At 40.4% G+C, this 20,579-nt stretch overlaps 1 protein-coding gene across 7 annotated transcripts in view; it reads right to left on the reverse strand.

Annotated features, from left to right (window-relative positions):
- Window positions 1-2,098: 2,098 nt before the first annotated feature.
- The window catches only part of JAKMIP2 (janus kinase and microtubule interacting protein 2), an 81,231-nt gene continuing 62,750 nt past the window's right edge, over window positions 2,099-20,579 (reverse strand). For 6 of the 7 annotated variants that reach the window (XM_083430754.1, XM_083430755.1, XM_083430756.1 and 3 more), the window contains 16 exons: window positions 19,993-20,139; window positions 18,096-18,236; window positions 17,314-17,370; window positions 15,542-15,661; window positions 13,504-13,632; window positions 13,281-13,364; window positions 12,658-12,720; window positions 11,707-11,805; window positions 10,488-10,586; window positions 9,991-10,044; window positions 9,335-9,400; window positions 7,559-7,627; window positions 7,297-7,374; window positions 6,069-6,272; window positions 5,335-5,400; window positions 2,099-3,742 (listed from right to left, as the gene is read on the reverse strand). In XM_083430754.1, the coding sequence (XP_083286880.1) occupies window positions 3,692-3,742; window positions 5,335-5,400; window positions 6,069-6,272; window positions 7,297-7,374; window positions 7,559-7,627; window positions 9,335-9,400; window positions 9,991-10,044; window positions 10,488-10,586; window positions 11,707-11,805; window positions 12,658-12,720; window positions 13,281-13,364; window positions 13,504-13,632; window positions 15,542-15,661; window positions 17,314-17,370; window positions 18,096-18,236; window positions 19,993-20,139 (1,527 nt within the window). In that variant the 3' untranslated portion in view covers window positions 2,099-3,691. The remainder of the gene's footprint in view (window positions 3,743-5,334; window positions 5,401-6,068; window positions 6,273-7,296; window positions 7,375-7,558; window positions 7,628-9,334; window positions 9,401-9,990; window positions 10,045-10,487; window positions 10,587-11,706; window positions 11,806-12,657; window positions 12,721-13,280; window positions 13,365-13,503; window positions 13,633-15,541; window positions 15,662-17,313; window positions 17,371-18,095; window positions 18,237-19,992; window positions 20,140-20,579) is intronic. The other variant, XM_083430758.1, reaches the window with a different exon arrangement.

The following is a 20,579-nucleotide window of genomic DNA, read 5'->3' on the forward strand; positions in this document are numbered from 1 at the left end:
TGAGAGGACAAGGGACAGAGCTAGAGGAGGAGTGACTCTGAACCTAGGTTGTAATCAGAACTGTACAGAATCTCTTATGTAAGTTTTACTTTAGCAATAAAGCATGTTAGAATGTAACCTTCAATGCATCTGTTTTCTGACAAGCTGTTACAAGGGATCATGGACACATCTGAGAAACAGAGCTTGTGAGCCTTTGGCTGGGAGAAAACGCACACATAAACTTTGCTTTGCCATGGGGTCTGAATAAAAGTCGAATCCAGTGGAATTAAAATGGATCCTGTTGAATTTGCATGTTTTTATACCCTCCAGTCCCCTAAACTATCATCAAGTTAAAGCCAACCTTGGTAGACTGCACAATAAAGAAGACAGATCCAGGGCTTGCCAATATGATAAAAAACATGGATCCAAGGCATGAATCCTCATTATTTGTAATAATAACAAAACCACCAAGAAGTCACAAAACACACCTAAGGTCACAGAGGTGACCTATGACATGACTGGTGGTTTGGATGGGATCCATGCCTCACATCCATGCTTTGCACCATGGCAGTAACTGAAAGTGCAGGATCTGTGGTTCTTAATACTTCCTCTTTCATTTCTATGTGCTTTTCCAGGTAGGTGGGAGGTCACCACCTCATAAGGAGGATCTTAAAACCTTCATGGGCACCAGGGGCAGTTGCATGGGTAACCCTAGCCACATAGCTTCATGCTTTCAAGGTGTTGCTGCGGCAAACTCAATTGATATAAGACTAACATTGTGGTTAGGTAAGAATGTTGTTCATCCCTTCATTACTGATTTTCTTGATTGTATGAATGTTTGGTACTGTGCCTTTACAAGGCACTAACAGGAGGACAGTTCTGAGCAGGTAGGGGTGATAAATGTGAATGAATGTTAGACATGATGGCATGGCAATGAACCAATGGGTGCTCTTGCAGCATTCCAGCATTTAAAAAACCAGAGACTTTGCTTTATGTCTGTATGAAGCCCCCGTTTTGAATGCTAAGCAATGCATAGCATAATCTTATGTTGGCCACTGTTATTAGGAGCAAACAACCACAAGCAAATTCTATGCTTGCCGTATTCATATTTCTAAATGTATTTAAATTCTGCAGGTGCACAGGTGGAAGATAAGTCCTTGCTTTTCCTCCCATCTCTGTAAGGGAGAAGAGGCATAAGGTGGTAAAATGGAAGAGAAGGTCAGTGCAGGCTTCTGGGAACAGAGCTGAGGTTCTCCGCACGCTATATAACAAACCAGGCTCTACTGCTGCCTTCAGCACAGGGATGACATCCGCCCTCAATGCACGTTGCCAGTCGTCAGAACTTCTCCAACACAAACCAAGGATTCTAAGCAGGGATTTCCACAAGCAGGTGCTACATCCAACAAGAAACCTTGCAAAATCAAGTGAGAGTTATTTGTCACCTGGAAGATAAATGCTGCATTAAAAGGCAGGCCTTGATGATGAACGCAAGCCTAATCTCAACAGCAAGATATGTACTGGTCATGTATGGGTGAGATAATAAAGGGTACATCCTAGGTTTCATCGTTTTGGTTCATGCGGCCAACTGGGAAAACACAACATGACAGGGGAAAACAAATTGTTTAGGAGGATTTCACTTGTACAAGTGAGTGGAGGCAAAAACTCTTCGGAAGCTGAGGTTTGATTAACAGGCATTTGCTTCCTCTCTGACACAGCTATTTCTTTGTCGGAGGACCTTTCCGCCCCATTCCAGTGGCCGAAGATACATTAAACGGTTAGTGAAATGAGTGTTGCGTCCTTGTCAAGTTCTTCACTTGATGTAACAGCCATCCTCCCTTTGCAGAAGGACCCTGACGACAAATAAGGCTACAGCATTGTTAGGAATCCTCAAGAGCACTGTCAGGCATTCTCGCTAGATGGATCACCCATGCTATACTGCAGGCAGCAGTAGATTAACATTCCAACCACGTCTATCCCATTGTCAGTTTCAACCCATTATGAAACAAAAACAGAGTATGTTTCCTCCCTTTTGTTCACATTGCAGCTGTCATTGTTCCTGAGTTTAAAATCAGAGAGAGAGAGAGAGAGAGAAAGCGTCCCTGTATTAAGAAAGCCAGACTTTCCACATCAACTGTTTTATTGTCACTGTCCCCTTAAGAGTCCTGGATACGTTTCTTCTGCTCTGTCCCCTTTATTATCGATGACTTTCATGGGAAGTTGGTGTCCGTGTTTAAAATAACCCCCCTGCACAGCAGGGATAGATTGTTCATAGTAACTTTGGTTCCTTGCCTGGCATACCTTTACTCAATCGACTGAATGTGGTTTGCTTGCTGATTCTTCACCATAAAAAATAAAATAAAAATCCTAGTGATATATGCTGATGGCATATTTGTCTCCCTCCTTATAGAATGTTATTAAGTGCAGCATATCTTGTAGCTTTAGACAGGGAACTGTCAAGTAACAAATCTTGAAGTAATGGCTTAAAACTACATGGTGGGTGTGGTCTCTCAGTGACAGAGTGTCGCTTTGTTTTGCAATGGTTGTAAACAGTGTTCTCTTCTTCGTGTGTTTGGAAGCATCTGCCCTTTGAGGACTTTTCTGTATAGTCAATCGCTCTAGAAAGCAAGAGAAAAGCATGTCTGGTAAAAGGGGACCATTCAAAGGACCTCCCTAATTAAAGAGTAGTACCCGCTTCCAGTCTCTCTGCTCTCCCCTCTCCTTCCATCTCCTCCCTCTTCTAAGCATCTCTGGACCATTTACATGGCTCTAAGGTAATGCCCAGCTAGGCCCTCTCCTGCCCAGCTGGCAGCAATCATGGCTACACCTGATCGTGGTGCTGGCTGGTAAGCAAACAGCACCCACATGTGATGTCATCACAGTGGGCAATGACACTTGTGACCTTCCTGGCTCGTCTCCCACACCAGTTTGGAGAGAGTGGGGGATAGTGGCGATTGCTGGCAGCTTGCTACAACCTATACAAATCAAAGTAAAATGTCAACTGTTAATAAGGAGACTTGAAAAGCAACCAGATATGTGTCTTCCTTTATATTTATTTAGAAGACACCAATCTTTAAATTTAGAATTTGGGGGTATGTTTTCTACTTTGATAGTGTCTTCAAAGACAGTTCAGTCTAGGTGAGTAGCTATTAGTTTATTATACTCTAAAGACATAAAGAGAAGTCAAACCATGAAATCTTTTGTTGTTGTTGTTGTTCTGCATCTTAAGCTAGTCACTTCAAATGATGACTTACGGTTCACACTCTATATTACCAAAAGCTGGTGCTATGGAAAATAATGAGGGAAGGATTGCTGGACAGAGGACAAAGGTTAGAAGCAACCAATAATATATTCTGGACAAAGGCAACATTCCACATTTCCTTAGGGTCACCACACATTACAGCAACCATCTAATGTAAAGTCTGAGTGCAATAAATGTGTTTACAAACACATACAACAGAAAGGTCCACTCAGAGAGCCGAGATTGGCTACAACTTCCTGTGGAAAACTCAAGTTGGCCTCTGCATAATGTATGAAATGGCCCTATGTAGAAGGTCTGAAACACAATTAATTGATCTTGTTTCTGGATCAACATTGGTTTAGATATTCAGCTGTGCTGCTTTGGATAAGAACCTGGAAAGAGGTATGTGTGTGGCTTAGTATTTTAAGGGAAAACAAAGAAAGCAGTCTTACCTTTCAAGAGGCACATTTGACATCAAGGCCAAAGAATAAAGGCAAGAGAGAAGAACAAGAACAGAAAAAGAAACTGCAGAGGAAGAGGAAAAGAACACATTATTTTTCGGGGATATAATATTTATTTTCACTATGATGTATGTGATAAGGATCTAACTCCATTAGACATGTGATTACAATGATTATACTTCCAGTAAACCTTTTCTCCTGGAAGTGATGCATCACTTAGACTATAGGGTTGCGTCCATTTTGTTAACATTTAACTGGCACAAATCATTATTAAAGGCCTCGTGCTTAGTAGCTTGGCAGATTTCCATGGAAATCACCCTGTTAGGCTGACTTTGAATAGTTGGGGATTTATGATCTGATAAAGAGGTGTGATCTCAGATGCACATGTAGGAATCAAAATTCATATCACTGAAAGGACCCAACGTGAGGGCACATGAATGGGTGCTGAAGTGCAATTTTTATTTCCTTGGGTGCACTGGAGCTCCCATGTCTTGATCACAACACAGGGTTAGAGTGGAAGACTGGACAGCCTGTATAAATCTGTACTAGCAAAATGATAGAATGATACATTTTGGTCATGCAAAAATAGTAAATAGGGAAAGCCTTTGTATTATGAACATCAACTATTCATGCTTAACCATGATGGAAAATCTTTTGGGTTGATTCTTTTCCCTGAAACGATTCCCATCATGATGGCATAGGTGGATTAGCGCCAATATTTTGCTTTGATTTTCACACAGAGATTAAAGGCTGGATGGCTTCTTCAGTTAAAATCCATTTGCTGCTGTGAAGTGCACTACCAGCTGTCTGATTCATTAACAGGAAGAAAAAAAATCCGATGAAGGGTAGACTGACTTAAAAACAAAAACTGCTCTTGATCAGCCATTACACAAATATGGGCAAATCTGCAAGTCTGAATCACAACTAATATCTCAGGCCAGTGTTTCTTTCCCTTTGTAAATTTTAAAATAGGATAGCAGTAAATAGACACTAGTGCTGAGCTGAAAGTTATTTAAAGAACATTTTTTTCACTCATCCTGGAGAGTTGGAAGGTATCCTGAAACTTATTTCTCCTTCCATAGTCCTCTATCACTTTTCTCCAGTGTTGGAGTGATTATGTGCGTGTTGCTACAAAGCACAATTATTCTTCAAAGTTCTTTCCTACCCAGAAGATGCCAAAGTCAGGGTTTTTTGCTCCTGCCCTCATTCTGATGGTGTCAGCCTGAAGCCAAATCAAAGTAAGGGCAGGTACAGAAAGTTTTCAGCCCTTACTCTGATATCTTCTAGGTGGGGAGGAAACAAAATAGCATCCAGTAACAATGGGGAGCAAGAACCATTCTTGCTGGGTAGTGGGGCATATTCTTTACACCTGTTCACATGTTCATTTCAAATATCCACAATGAGTCATGGGGGCACTGAAGTGAAGGAGGGAGTATTTTGGCTCAGCTCTGTCAGAAACAGCTGATTTCCAATAGAAAGGCAGAGGTTTACAGAAAAGCCTCTGCAAAATTTCATGGAGTACAATCTGTAGAGTAAAAAATGCAAAGCAACAGAACAATTAATTAACACCAATTATACTTAATAAACCTGAAAGGAACACATAAAATATTAAACTATCCAGGCTTCTACACATTTTAAAATATGTAAATAACCAACCTTTTCTTCTAAATCCTTGATCTGTCTCTTCTGGATGTCAGTTTTATCTTCTAAATCTCTGATCCTCTAGAAATAAAATGCACACATAAAAAAAGAAAGAAACTTTAGGTTTGCTGAATTTTGACAGAGAAAATACCATTTAAGATTTCTAAATTAAGAACTTGTATTGATGGTGAGCAGTTAATGTGCACTCTACTTACAGTGCAATCTGATACCTGTCTACTCAGAAATAAGTCCTATTGAATCCAGGTAAGTGAATATACGCTCACAGACTCAAAATGTCAAAAATAAGTTTGGGTTTCCTTAATTTCTGCAAGTGAGTAAAGCATGTACTTACTTATTTACCACTTGGAGTTCCTCTGGACAACCTGTTTATTGAACTTTCATCCTAATTTGCTTGTGGGATGTTTATTTTGTAAATCATTGGTTCATTTCCCACTTTTCAATGCATTACTTTCCTAACTGCAAAAAATCCATTTCTTTTTTTAAGTAGGTCTGTTGCACTAGGGTGACAGAGTCCTTTTATTCTTTAATTGTGTGAACCCAAATTTCCTGGTATGATTCCATCCTGTGAAATACTGCCAGTCTGGAGGTGCCTTATGTAATGCAAAATCCACAGGTCTACCTGATTTGTTGCTGGTGTTTTACAGGGCAAATGCATTGGCCATGAAACAGTGGATAACAATGCCAATTTTTGCAAGATAAAACCTAATAGTATTTCTTCTGAATCTCACCTGATGTGCCTGCTGAAGCAACTCCATTCTCTCCTGCAAGATCTGGCAATCATATTCTCTGCTTTTTCTCAGCATCTGCCGTCTCAATTTTTCAACAGCGGTCCTAAGTTCCTCCTGCTGCTTCTCGCTGAGCAGTTCTCCAAACTTGATCACTGTTTCTTGCTGCAAAGCGTTGTACAAAGTGGCTTCAAGCTCCTGGATTCTCTAAGCAATGGAAGAGGAAAAGGTGTATAACCTCACACTAAACCTCTTGGGTAGGTATAACCCTGAGTTTCCTTAACATGCATTTGTTTAAAAACTATGATGTGGAAGAACAAGGTGGCTAGACTGGAGGAGTCAAAATGAAAACGGAAAGTTTGTGATAGTTTTTTTGTCTCTCTCTCTTTCTTGGTGTGTGTCTACACATATGTGTATATATAGTGTATTAATTAGTCTCTAGAATTTGGTGGGGACGCGGGTGGCGCTGTGGGTTAAAGCCTCAGTGCCTAGGGCTTGCTGATCAAAAGGTCGGCGGTTCGAATCCCCGCGGCGGGGTGCGCTCCCGCTGTTCGGTCCCAGCGCCTGCCAACCTAGCAGTTCGAAAACACCCCTGGGTGCAAGTAGATAAATAGGTACCGCTTACTAGTGGGAAGGTAAACGGCGTTTCCGTGTGCGGCTCTGGCTCGCCAGAGCAGCGATGTCACGCTGGCCACGTGACCCGGAAGTGTCTTCGGACAGCGCTGGCCCTTGGCCTCTTTGAGTGAGATGGTCGCACAACCCTAGAGTCTGTCAAGACTGGCCCGTACGGGCAGGGGTACCTTTACCTTTACTTTTTAGAATTTGGTGAATGATAACAATTCTACATGAAGGTCTAAAATCATCTACCTGCCTACCCACTTAGATGTACTGTAGTGAATACTTGCAGTCACATTTAGATTTTCCCATTCACTTCAACAGCAGATGTAACCCTGCACAAAGGGAACAATATGCACCCTTTTCTGCTATTATGCCCACAGAAGCTCTATGTAGGCAATGGAGCTTTCGCATATGCAAGATACTCATAGCTCAGGCTGATTTCTTTCCCTCCCACCACAACAGGGAAAATGTTCTACCTTCTAAAAACCCCAAAACACAGACACAATTCCAACTGCTGACATGAAAATGTACCCCCAAATATATTGAGGTGCATGTAATCAGTGTTCTGAGATCTATGCTCTGGAGTTCATTCCTGCTCTTGCTTTCAACTTACCATATAGGCCTGGTCAAGAGCTTGTTTCCTGTAGTCCAGTTCTTCCTCTAGATAACCTTTTATTTTACAGAACTGCTCCTACAATGAAGGATGATTTTGGGGGAAAAACAAACAAAACCACAAGTTAATTATTCAAAAGCTGTAGCAAAGGACACATTTGATGCTCAGAATCATTCAGGAAATAAATAATAAAATGTGTGGTGTATGTGTGGGACAAAGATTGCAACAATTACAAGGTCTAGTTTATGTTTTTTCCCCCTACCATGTCACTCTCCAGCTCCATCATCTTCTGGTGCAGAGCTGCCTCAGCCCCTTCAATCTGCTGTATCCACTAGAAAAAGGAGCAAGGCCAAAAAGTTATTTGCATCTTTTTTTCATTACTCTTGTCAAAACAAGAAACAAAGGAAAGAGGAGCCTTCTGAACGGCTTTCTCTTTCAGCAGCAGTAAAGTCAGTTAATGGCATTCTAACAGATAACAGCACTGATTTTACTGACCTGTAATTCTATGCATTTGTTATCTATTAATCTTGACATTCCTTTCCTATTTCCTTCCTCCCAAAGCAGCCCAGGGCAGCAAACAACAAAGCAGCAAACCATCACAATGAAATAATAGAATGAAACAGATCATTTAGAATGTTGGGTTTATGTGGTTTTGTATTGTAGTTGTGGCTCAACCTGTAACCCGTAAGGATGTAAGTTTTCATAACGTGGATAAATAAATATCTTACTTTAGTTGTTTGCCATTAATTCGTATAAAGTGTTGGACTCAGATCCATACCTCTTTCTTCCAAATGTGGTAGGAGGCTATGGCTGCCCAGTGGTTTTTAAAAAAGAAACCCCTAACCATAGACATTTTGTTCACATCTCAAGCACTGAAAACATGGCCTAGGGTAACAGTGGGGAACCTCTATGGCCCTCCTGAAGTTGCTAGACTACACCTCCCATTAGCCCAGACCATTGGCCACGATGGCTGAGGTTGAAGGGAGATGGAACCCAGCAATATGTAGAAGTCTACAAGTTACCCAACCCTGTCCAAGAGCCAAGTCCAGGCAAGTTCTATTTCCTAACCACTTGTGCAAATCCTTCCAAGTCTGTTCTTGTGGATATTTCCATCTTCCCCAACCTAAGTCTTCTATGTTTGAGATATTTTTTCCTGGATACCCCATGTTTGATGTTGCTCATCTTTTCCCATTCAAAGGGCTGAGTGGTTCTGCTTCTGCTCAGAGCTCATCAGTTTATCATTTACAGCACAGGCAGAATCAGTGCCAGGAAGCCATGGCACAGCAGAAGAGCATCTGCTTTGTGTGCAGGTGGTCCCAGGTTCAATCCCTGCCAGGTAGGATGGGGAGAAAACCATGTCTTAAAAATGATGGAGGGCTGCTACCAGTCAAATGTAGACAATACTGAGCTAGATGGATCAATGGTCTCAGTATATGGCTATGTCCTATGTACCCAACTGCGGGCCTGTTCTCCATTTAAAGGGCAGTCTGTGTTAATGTGAATCATTCGTGTGTGCATCATTCTGGGTAGCAAGCTCATCATTTCAAGGACAGACTCTGCTAGCTAAAGTGCACATTGCTCATTAATCTGTTGTTATTCACAGAGTAGGAGCTTTCAGGCCAAGCAAATTGTCATTTATCTGAACAATGAAACGCTGGTTTTTACTCTTAACTGTAATGAACTCTTACTGGAACTAGAATGTTAAAGTAAGCAGTGCCTTGGGCAACTGAAAGGTAGTAAACAGTCACAAAATAAAATGATTTGTCTTATATCCGAGAACCAGGCCAACCTGAACAACAGGACTGATGAATGAAATTATTTTAAAAACAAACAAGCAGGAACAAACTAATGTTTCCTTTTGTGGAGAATGCACCTGAATCATATTTTACTCTTATCCATTCTTTCATATGAGAAGACAACATACTTTTTGACAGACAGATAATATTTCAGCCTCCCCCCGTCATTCTGTGCTACATCGCTTTCCAATTAATAGCTTAAATTTATGTACACTTAAAGATACCAAGTGCCCCAAAAGTACCTTTTCTGCCAGGGACAACACGGTGCTAGCTTGAATTATGGCCACTTGCTCTTCATTTCTTAAATTCTGTAAATTTCAAAAGGCAAAAGATCAAACTGAGAAAAGCAGCAGTCGTTTGCTAAATAGGTACTCTCTCTCTCTCTTAGTATCTTAGTATTCCCATGCCCCAATGGACTTTTGCCATTCACTTAAGTGGAGGAAGCAGTCTTGTGTACAGGCAATGCGATGCACTGTGCAAAATCACATTCTCTCTTCAAATGAATGGGGAAACATGCCTATATGGATATTACAGTCTGCAGTGAGCGCAGAACTCTGTATCAGAGACAAAAACTTTCTTATCCACAAAAGGCCAGTCTTTGTAAGTGACAGAAATATCTCCAAAATGCACAATTGGGCAATACCTTTCTTGAAAACCAAACATCTCAGACAAAGTTTTCTTCCCTGTTTATCTATTTTCTTTGTTTTTTTTAAGAAAATATAATTTTTTAATATTTTTTTTAAAAAATAAAAACTAATTTGAAAAAAAGAGATTACGAACATAGTTCTATTGCTTTCCTCTTTGATATAATCAGGTTGCTACATTACTCTGCAACTTTACAAGTTTCCCTTGTGGTGCTGTACATAATATGAACTTGTCAGGTATGCATATCACTTACCCCATTGTCACCCAAGATGTCTAACTGTTTTATAAGATCTGGAATGCTAACATCCTGTTAAAAAAAACCAAAACACTTATTAAGAACAGAAGGATCAAGGCTTTTCACAGTCAGCATAATCAACAAAACTAGAGTGCTTAAAATCATATCCAGCACTACAGTCTACCACACTTCATTCATAAAAGCGAAACTCAAGTGTTCAATGAACTTTGGGAAGAGCTCATCAGGGTTGGGCCCACTGATCCTGCGCCCAACTTCCTTGAACTCAAAAGTCACATGTCTTTGCATGTACACGGACTAATGAAGGGTCATGGATTAAATGTACACTGTATGCAAATGAGATCCTTGAATGTGCTTAAATTGGGATCACCATAATATTAACTCCGTTCGTATCTTCATGTGTTTGTTTGTACCTAGACAAACAATTTAACAACTGAAATTAATTCCAAAAGGAAGACATGATCTTTCCTTGTTTTAGTGAATCCATGCTAACGTACCTTGACACCTTCTTTCATGCAGTAGATCTGCAGAGCACTTACACCATCGGAGAATGGGTGGATTTGTAGATTAAACGGTGGAGACCTTCTTTCTCTTTCCTTCAAGTAAAATGTAAGAATTATGTAAGAATTAGAAGAGTTACGTACATTGAGCAGATGAAAACTTTGCTTTTTTTTACCCTGTTCAAGCAATTTGTTCTTCATCCTTTAAAATGAAGCGGCAAATATACAGCTGAGCTTTAGTGTTTATGTCAGATATATGCTGTACGTTTGTTTTAATGTATGTTTGTAAGCTGCTTTGAGTTTTTGTAAGAAAAGCGATCAGTAGGTTCAATAATAAACAACAGGGTTTTTTTGAGTAAGCGGTATTTAAATTTACTAAATAAAAAATAAAAATCATGAGAATGTTAATCTGAAATGAAATATTTGGGTTACCAAATGCCAGTAAGAATGTTCTCAAAAATATGCACTGACTTTATTTATCTGTTCTTACAATATTTAAATTCATTAAATATTATTTATTAAATATTATACAAAGCAGAGGGAACCCATCTGCTATTAATGGTATTGTCAAAATTTATCAAATAAGACTATTCATATGTGACAGACCTGGAGCCTGTTATTTATTCTGGATTAGCTGATCTACACTAAAAATGCATGCTCTGGTAAATCTCTCATTGAGACACTGTACTGGGGAATTCCTGAAATAGCAACACCAAGCTTGAATGTGGTGCACTGTCTGTACCTGGAGATGCTTGGTGGTGAGCCCATCTAATTATTTCTGTTGTTCTTTAACATAAGGACATACAAAGAGCTCTGCTTGTATCAGGTCAATACTAGTTCAGCATTCTGTTCTCACAGTGGCTGACCAGATGCCTATGAGATGCCTGCAAGGAGCATATGAGCATAACGGCACTCTCCCCAATTGTGCTTCCCAGCAGCTGTTGTTCAGAGGGAAGGAAGGAAGGAAGGAAGGAAGGAAGGAAGGAAGGAAGGAAGGAAGGAAGGAAGGAAGGAAGGAAGGAACTGGGCAACTTTTATTCCACACTGCTCTTCCCAGTTATCTTTGTTCATCAATGATCATTTATATTTTTGTGTATCTGCACTATGTTCTTCTGTATAAAATATTCAAAGCAGCTAACAGCTTCCAAACAGCAAACCACAAATACAAAGTTATAATCAAAAATCATTCTGCAATAAAGGGTCCACGGCGTCTTACTTCAAGCTCCAGATTCCGAAACTCCAACAGCTCATTTTGATCTCTGGCATCCTGCAGCTCCTGTTGCAATCGATGGTTATCGATTTCCAGTTTTTCTATCTATAAGGCAATTGTAAATATATAATTAGTGGAGATTCCAGACCATGTTTCTTTAGAAGTTGGTTATGGCCACTCTCTCCCCTGCAATATTCCATCCCCTCCCCAAAAGGAAAGTTATCCAACTGTTTAAACTTCGTTGTCAGCCTGATAATGGAAAACATAACAAAGCCTATAAAGGTTACAGGTCATGTGCTATAAGCATAAATTGCCTTTAAAAAATCGATGGAAATATATCAAAAGAAACCTGGCACATAAAACAAGATCTGCATGTGCTGATTTGGAACTTTTGAGGGATTCATTGTTCCTTGTGGCTAAGAGATACTTTTGAAGATTATTTTTGATGATTCATGCAGTTTTCTTGGATGACTTTTCAGTTTTCATGTTTTATATTATTAAATGCATTGTGTAAGGACTGGCCTTTGAGCAAAATTGGAAGAATTCTTAGTTGCTCTGAAAGGCCAATTCTGAAGAAGGATGAAACAAATTGCTGCTAAAAGTTACTTTTACTGTCTGATGTTGTTGGAGAGTCTCTTGTTTTATTTTTGATTACAACTACTGCCCTTTCTTTGTAATTAAGTTTCATCTTGATATCTTTCATTTGTTCTTTATTTCTGGCATTTGGGAATTCGGGAATATTTTACTTTCTTCCTATGCAAACTTTAGCAACGTTTTGATATCTGTGCTTCTTGTCTACCTGTTGCCTAGACTACTGTTTTCAGAATTTGCAGAGAAATGAAAAGCTTCTTATCATGCATTTGGAATCCTGGACAGAACAAGGTACAGTGGCTCTAGTTTTCAGCACCAAATTGTACACACTGATGTACAATCTAGAAATTCAGGTTTTGAACATACCTTATCCAAAAGCTCTTGATTCCTCTTAATAAAAAGTTGCTTATCTTCTACCCAGTGGGAGTCCTGTTTGATGGGAGGAAATATTTTAACATTAAAAGAAGTGTGATATGTAATGAAGTAGACACACTATGATGTGTATGGACACAGGTTTTTTATTAAACGGAACTAATGCATGTCAAAGAAAATTGTATTGTGTGAATTGGCCCTGAAAGGGCTGACATTTGCGGGAGATAGGAAACCACAGTCATGATAGTAATTAAAGCCACCATGACTAAGAAAATAATGGATGTTATTTTCACCATGCTGACTCAACTCTTATTCAGCTTTATATTGCACTTACTACCAAATTAATCCACAGTTGTGTTGTAGGAAGTGGGACATCGAAAGCAGCTACATTTAATGGGTGGGATATGTATGACCACCCAATTTGGCGTGTTGCTACAGTTTTCTGTGTATCTCTTATGGTCTTCACATGTCACCTTTCACATAGTGGAGACATGTATGCAAAGCATTTATTTCCCATACAACAAGCCATGCTTCTAACAACTTCTTTATGCAAAAGCAAATCAATATTGCCTATGGGTGAAAACAGCTGCGGAAAACACCAGTTGAAAAGAATATACCTGTCCTCTCTGGGCCAGCGTTTTTTCCAGATCCTCTATTTTAGCTCTGTACCTCTGGACTTCAGCTTGGAGCTGCTCCTGTGCCTGTTAAAAAGAATAGCCACAACATTATGTGACACAGCTATGAGTTTCTTACAACATCTCTCTCCTCCTCCTCCTCTGTTTTTAAGTTTGGGGTGTATGTTTGAGTTTTAGAGAAATGTTGCCCATGGCAAATACTAACCTTAGCTTCTCGTTCTGCATCTATGATACCTCCTGTTTGCTCTTGCAGTAATGCATAGGCTCTCTGCAGGGCTTGATACTCCTTTGTCAATTGTCGAAATCGCAACTCTGATTCTTCAGCTGCCAAGCTCTGCCAGAGAAATAAATAAATAAAGGAAGTCTCAGGTGGTTATAAACTGTAGGAATGTATATTGCAGAAACTTGGAAGGATTGTATAGGGTTTTTACCATGCTGAAAGCCACATAATTTTTTGGTATTTTGTTTAGGAGTTTAATGAACACAAATTTAAAGAGAGTCACCATATCAAAATGCAACCATCAATAACATATTTTTAAAGGGAAAAGGTTTGTTTGTTGCTTTCTGGAATTTTTTTTTTTTAAATTAAGGGAATACAATTTACATGTAACCTAAAGAGAGTATTGTTGTAGCTTGTTTTCTCTCTTATATGTGGTTTCCTTTAAAAACCAAACACTCAGTTCTCTTTCAAAAAATGTGATGTAAACATACTTAAAATGTAGTTATAACCAGTGCTTTTTTCCTAGGGGTATGCAGGGGTACACATATCCCTAAACAAGTTTGGCCTCATTGAGAGGCAGTATTTCAATACGAGTAGGAAAATGAGAGTACCCCTAAACATTTTTTAAGAAAAAAAGCACTGGTTATAACACACCAGATACAATAATTCAAAATAATTTTCCCCCACAATTTATACACCATGCTTATTTTGAGAGTTAAGCAATACTAGAACACTTGGTCAAATGGCACATGATGCTAAACAAATTTCTGAATGCCCTGACTGGAATTCTCTATTTAACTCACAGCATTTCCAAGGTGGGGCAAAACTATCAGGACTGCAACTTAGGGCAGGAAATGCGACCCCTTTTCCCATGCCGCTTCCCAGCAGAAAAAGTCCCACCTCCAACTGCTATGAGGTTTTGCTGGTTTTGCTATTACAGTGGTACCTCAGGTTAAGTACTTAATTCGTTCCGGAGGTCCGTTCTTAACCTGAAACTGTTCTTAACCTGAAGCACCACTTTAGCTAATGGGGCCTCCTGCTGCTCCCACGCCACCACTGCACAATTTCTGTTCTCATCCTGAAGCAAAGTTCTTAACCTGAAGCACTATTTCTGGGTTAGTGGAGTCTGCAACCTGAAGCGTATGTAACCTGAAGCGTAAGTAACTCGAGGTAGTACTGTACTTGCTTTGGGAGCAAATAGCAGGATTTTCAATGGGAAAATAGTACAGGGGAAGAGATACTGTAAGTCTCTCGCCCCCCAGTCCTGATCCTGATCCCCTCCACACATTAAACAAACAAACAAACAAACAAACAAAGTATAATTGTGGAATTCAATGTGTTGTAAACATCACATGTAGTTTGGCCCATGTCAATTCAGCTGAATGGATTATTCAGCTGGAAAGAAGGTATTTTATCATGCTTTCAAAAAGCTGGGAATTTATTTTCTGAAAACAAAATGACACACAAGGCAAAGAATTAGAAAGAAAAACATTTTAAAACGTGAAGAAATTCTCTGAAATTTACAACATTTTTTCTCAACATGGTAGTCTTTGACAAGAAGCTAACCATACCATGGTTTACCTTTCGTTTAGGAACACAGGAAGCTGCATTAAGCTGATTCACACCATTGGTTCATCAGGTTCAGTATTATCGACACTAACAGCCAAGAGCTTTCCTGGATTTCAGACAGGAGTCTATTCCAGCCCAACTTGGAGATGCTGGGAATTGAATCTGGGACCTTGCGCCTGCAAAGCAGATGCTCTACCACTGAGCTTTGGCCCTTTCCAACTGAATTTAAAATGCATATTTTAAATAGGTCACAATGGAGTCCTCTGTTTCACATAGTTTATTCAACAAATACTTCTCAAACAACTACATTTTGCTCAGGTTTGTGCTATGCCCCAGACTTCCTGTTTTTAAAATTCCGATCAGTCACTTAAAAATAAAAATAAAAATTGTTGCCACTGCAGAAGTCCCCACTGCTAGCCCTTCAGGGTATATAGTATGAGGCAAAATATCTTACTTCATCCAGGTCTTCATCTGGAGTTGCTGGTGTTCTGTCTGTCCTGAATGAAGCCATGGATGAGGTTTCTGAGTCCATGGAGTCATCATCACCCCCATAAACTGTGTCTAAAATATGCCTCTGAGGGGAGGAAAAACCTCACATGAAAAAATACTGCAAGTATTGTTCCATCACCACAAGCAATCGTCAGTCATGCTTACAAGCCCAGTCATTACATTATTGATTCAGGCACATGGGTGAAGCCTGGCTGGCTATGCACCGACTATTTCATCATGTTCTGCTGAGCCACAAAATCTAGACAGCAAGCTGATATGATTGCTGCGCTGGGGTCCGCACAACATGGAGTCACTGATGGGCCCTTTTCTGTTTTAGAAGTACAGTGTACACCAGAATTCCTCCTCTCACCCCCCCCCCCAGTGTCAGAGCAGTGGCAGTCATTGATGCGGACACAGCTTCATGGTGTGCTGCACAAGTGAGAGAAATCTCCCTGAAATCAGTGCACAGGGGCATCAGGATTCCAGTTGCTAGCAATGGGCCCTGCACAGGGAAGGCTGCTTGATCTAGTGCAAGCTTTCATGAATGGAAGCGGGAGAGATGTGATTTTCGCACACAGCTGCCCTTTCTCTTGCAGCCCCCTGTTGCACCACCTTCCACACATTTCCAGAGAGTCCCCCCAACCTCCTTTACAGATTTGGGGAGGCAAAGGGGAATACAGAGGGAATCAGTGAAAATCGCTTGCCTCCCGCTTTTCTTCACACAAAATCACAGAACTGTAGCGTTGGAAGGGACCACAAGAGTCTTCTCGCCTAACCCCATGCAATTCAGGAATCACAGATGGATCAAAGAGCCTTTCTTGGTCAGGAGGATGCCGCTGTATACAAGCCACTGTTGTTGCACCCACTATTGATTTGTTATCAATGTATTTACATAGTTCCATCATTGTGCATGCTGCTTTACAGAGATATAAGAACTGAGGTCCCTGCCCTGAGGAGCCTCCATTCTAAAATCTGACACAGGGAAAACAGAAGAGGAAGGGAAGGGGTGTGGGTGAAACAGGGAAGCAATATATGGTTGCTTCAGTTACATGTCCTTATGCTTGGTTACAGGCTTAGTTGGAGCTAAGGCACAGGAACAATGCTAAAGTAACTGCTACTTTATGAAGTAAGCCATGTTAAATCCATTCCCCCCCCCCCCCAGCTTAGTGCCTTCAGACTTCCTAATTGAATTAGAAAAATCAAAGGAAAGATGAGTCATGCTGTAAGATGACAGAGCTGCTTAATCTGTGGGTTTGGATGGCAAAGTACTGGCATCAGCATTTAAAACTTGCCAAGTGAAGTGAAATTGTTTTGCAGACAGACTGATCAATGAGAATTTAAGGCACACTTGTATTATAATGTTTTCATTCCCACATAAAGGATAAGACATCACAGGGGTGGAAAGCATATGGGATCTGCATGGTCAACTGGCAGAAGATTTGCAGCTCCTTTCTCTCTAGGGAGATGAGGTCCAGGAGTGTACTGAGCTCAACGTGCAGGTTCACAAATCTCTGCTTTTTTTGCTCCTTTTTCTTCTTGGCTCCACATGCTCCACCCCGGCAAACACATCCTGGATCTGCTGCTATTTGTGCAAATTCATTGCCTCTATTGGCAAAACTAAGTCTGCAAGGCCTAGTGCCTTTCTCACCAAAATGCCTGCAACTCACGACATTGGGCTCTGCAATAATGAAATACAGCACAGCCTGTTTATCCAAAACATTTCTATGCTTCTCTTACCTTGATTGGCTTGGAACTTCTTTTATGCTTCCTGCGACGAATAAGTTTCTCTCTATCCTATAGAAGAAGAGCAAGGAACAGTGAGTGCCAGGGTAAGGCAGGCTCAGTCTCAGGCATCAAATATATTCCCCACATTGAGACGTCTCTGGCCCTCACCCAATGGAAGGTGGGATCTTGAGGAAATGAAGGCCATGGGTTGAAAAAGGTTAGCCACCCCTGTCATCCCTAACCATTGGTCTTGCTGGCTGGAACTAGTGCAAGTTGGAGTCCAGCAAAATCTGGAGAGTTTCCCGCATCCCTGAATTAAAAACCAATCCTCACGATTATTCTGCCAGTTTGCAGCAGACTGCACCACCATCCACCCATCAGGGCACCCACTCATGAACGGAAGTCAAGGTGAAATCCATACACAACCCGTAACAGTGGGAGACTAATTCATGCCATATGAATGCCAATGTTGTGTTGATATCTATTTGGATATCTGGCGGGCTTCTATTATAAATTAATGTTTAACTTTTGATGCAGTAACTGATGGTCATTGTATCCATGAAGTGAACTGGTGGTTGTTTTTGCAATAATAATAATAATAATAATAATAATAATAATAATAATAATAATAATAAAGGATTGCTATGTCTGATCCTATGTGGTCTGGGAGCCTTGCTCCTGACTTCAGGATATGAGAAATGCTTCCATAATTATAGGCCATCTTGCTTTTTCATAATGATAGCTTTCAGGAGCTACTCCTCTACTTCTAATGTCTTGCAGAAGTGTCAACCTACCCGTGTCAATTCATCAATTATGTTCTGTTGTTCTATAACCTGAAGCTTCAAAAATTCAGTCTCTTGCTCTTCATTAGCTTGATCCAAGTCATTGAGAGATTTTAATTTCTTCAGAGGAGGATGTGATGTCATTTTTTCTTTCTGTGTAGCAAACAAAACAAAAGCAACCCCTGACTATTAAAAACAAGTAATTTCTTTTAAATTTCTTTTAAACAACATTTTCTGCTTCATCAACATTTTCTGCCAGGTGTCTACAATTTGACATCCAAATTGGCATGGCTATTTTTAGAATTTTGTTTTGTTTTGTTGCCTCCCGCCTTAAGTGTAAAATCATTATGGATGTCAGGGAGTTAGGCTGCAGTTTTTCCACTTTGTGCATTTCTAGGTAGACATAAATAGTTCCTAAAAAAACAAGAAGTGTTCTCTTGCTATGGTCTTGAGGGTATGGCAGATATACTCCCTTATTTAGAAAACTGAACAAAACCTTGCTAGAGCTGAAAGTCCTGCACTATAGTATGAATGTTAGATTCTGTGATTTGGGCTGAGAACTTGAACACACTTATTTGGGAGTAAGTCCCTAAAATCAGTAGGATTTTATTTCTTGCTTAAAATTAAGGTAAAGGTAAAGGGAACCCTGACCATTAGGTCCAGTCATGGCTGACTCTGGGGTTATGGCGCTCATCTCACTTTATTGGCCAAGGGAGCAAACCAGAGCAGCACACAGAAATGCCGTTTACCTTCCCGCCGGAGCGGTACCTATTTATCTACTTCCACTTTGACGTGCTTTCGAACTGCTAGGTTGGCAGGAGCAGGGACCAAGCAACAGGAGCTTACCCCGTCGTGGGGATTCGAACCGCCAACCTTCCGATCGGAAAGTCCTAGGCTCTGTGGTTTAACCCACAGCGCCACCCTTGCTTAAAATTAATTTATGCTAAAAATAGCTTATGTTTGTAACTTTACTTCGTGGAGAATTAGAAATCCAGTTCTGTTGCATAAAATCATTAAAATGAACTCCGACCCATTTACTTGCAGACTAGGAATCACTGAACATATCTTTTGCTTACAAAGTTTTTGTTTTTTCAAAAGAGAAAAGTGCAGCGGAGAGCAGGTTGGGAAATGATTTGAAACAGATCTGTGTAAATTATTCCTTGTTCTTTTTACAATGCTCTTGCTTGTCAATTACTCTTGACACAAAGAAACTTCAGGAGAAGTTTCAAGGGAAGCAAATGGAGGCAGCTTACTTGGGAATGGTTCAAACATCTCCTCTGTGGGGTGTGGTTCAAGGGAAGGAATCCCTCCCCCGCCACTTCACAAAGGGAATATTGGGGTGTGTGTGTTTGTGTGTGTGCTGGATATTCATGTGTACAAACGCAAGCATAGTTTAAGTGAGAACTGGGAGGTTCACATGTACATTTGAATGCATGGAACCTGCTTAATGAGTATTAATCCTGATTTGCTTGCACAAAGTTTGCATTGGTCTTTATGACCATGTATCTGATGAATTGGACTGTAGCCCATGAAAAGCTTATGCCAGGTTAAACTTCTTAAATCTGTGAAATGCAAGAAGTTTAGGCATGCAGGTTGCTGTGTTCAGTTTGTATGCACCAGGAGGTTCAATTTGGGTGTGTCAAATGTCACAATGTCATAGCTACAACCAAACAAAGGTCAGCATGAAATTGACTGGTTTTTAGCTATTGATAATTTCCCTGTTTCAAGTTTCTGAAATATTCACACTCAGTTTTGAAGAAGGAAAAGCCTTCATCAACTAATGAGATGAAGTGTCAGCTTTGCCTTTTGCGGTTAAATCCCAGAAATTCACTGCAAAGAAAACTTATGGGCAAAAACTTGCCAATATTAGTATGCACAAGTAGAAAAAAAAAGAACACTCAGTACAAACCATTTCTAAATTCTCCTTAGCGATTGCTTTGAGCTTCTCCTCCATGCGCTGCAACGACTGCATGAGTTCATCATTTCTCTTGGAGAGGCACTTATTTCTTTCCAGAAGAGGTTTGCATTGTTTTTCAGCTTCCCGAACACGTTTCAACTGCAACGACAATAATAACTCATAAGAGAAACCCCTTTCTTCATTTCTTCATTTAGTTTTTCATTGCTGGTGTCTACTGTGCAAGGGAGTCTCTAGTACAATTTAGGAAATGAATGATAACATGGTAATTCTAACTTTCATTAAAGCTGAAGGCAGAGGGTTTTTTGTGGGGGTGGGGTGGGAGATTAGAGCACTAAAGGTGCTTTGAGAGAGGATGGGGAACCTCTGGTCCTCCAGATGTTGTTGGACACTAACTCCCATCAGTTCCCAGCCAGCTTGGCCAATAGTCAGGGATGATGGGAGTTGGAGTCCAACAACATCTGCAGGGAACTGCATTGGCTGCCACTGGACTAAATCTTGGAGGAGAGATCTTCCCCACATCTTTAGGGAATGTGCTTGTGTTTGCCCTCTCTCTTTCCTGCTCCTTCCATCTAAAAGTG

Source organism: Podarcis tiliguerta (assembly GCF_965153285.1).
Source record: "Podarcis tiliguerta genome assembly, chromosome: 2".
In the NCBI taxonomy this organism is placed as follows: Eukaryota; Metazoa; Chordata; class Lepidosauria; order Squamata; family Lacertidae; genus Podarcis; species Podarcis tiliguerta.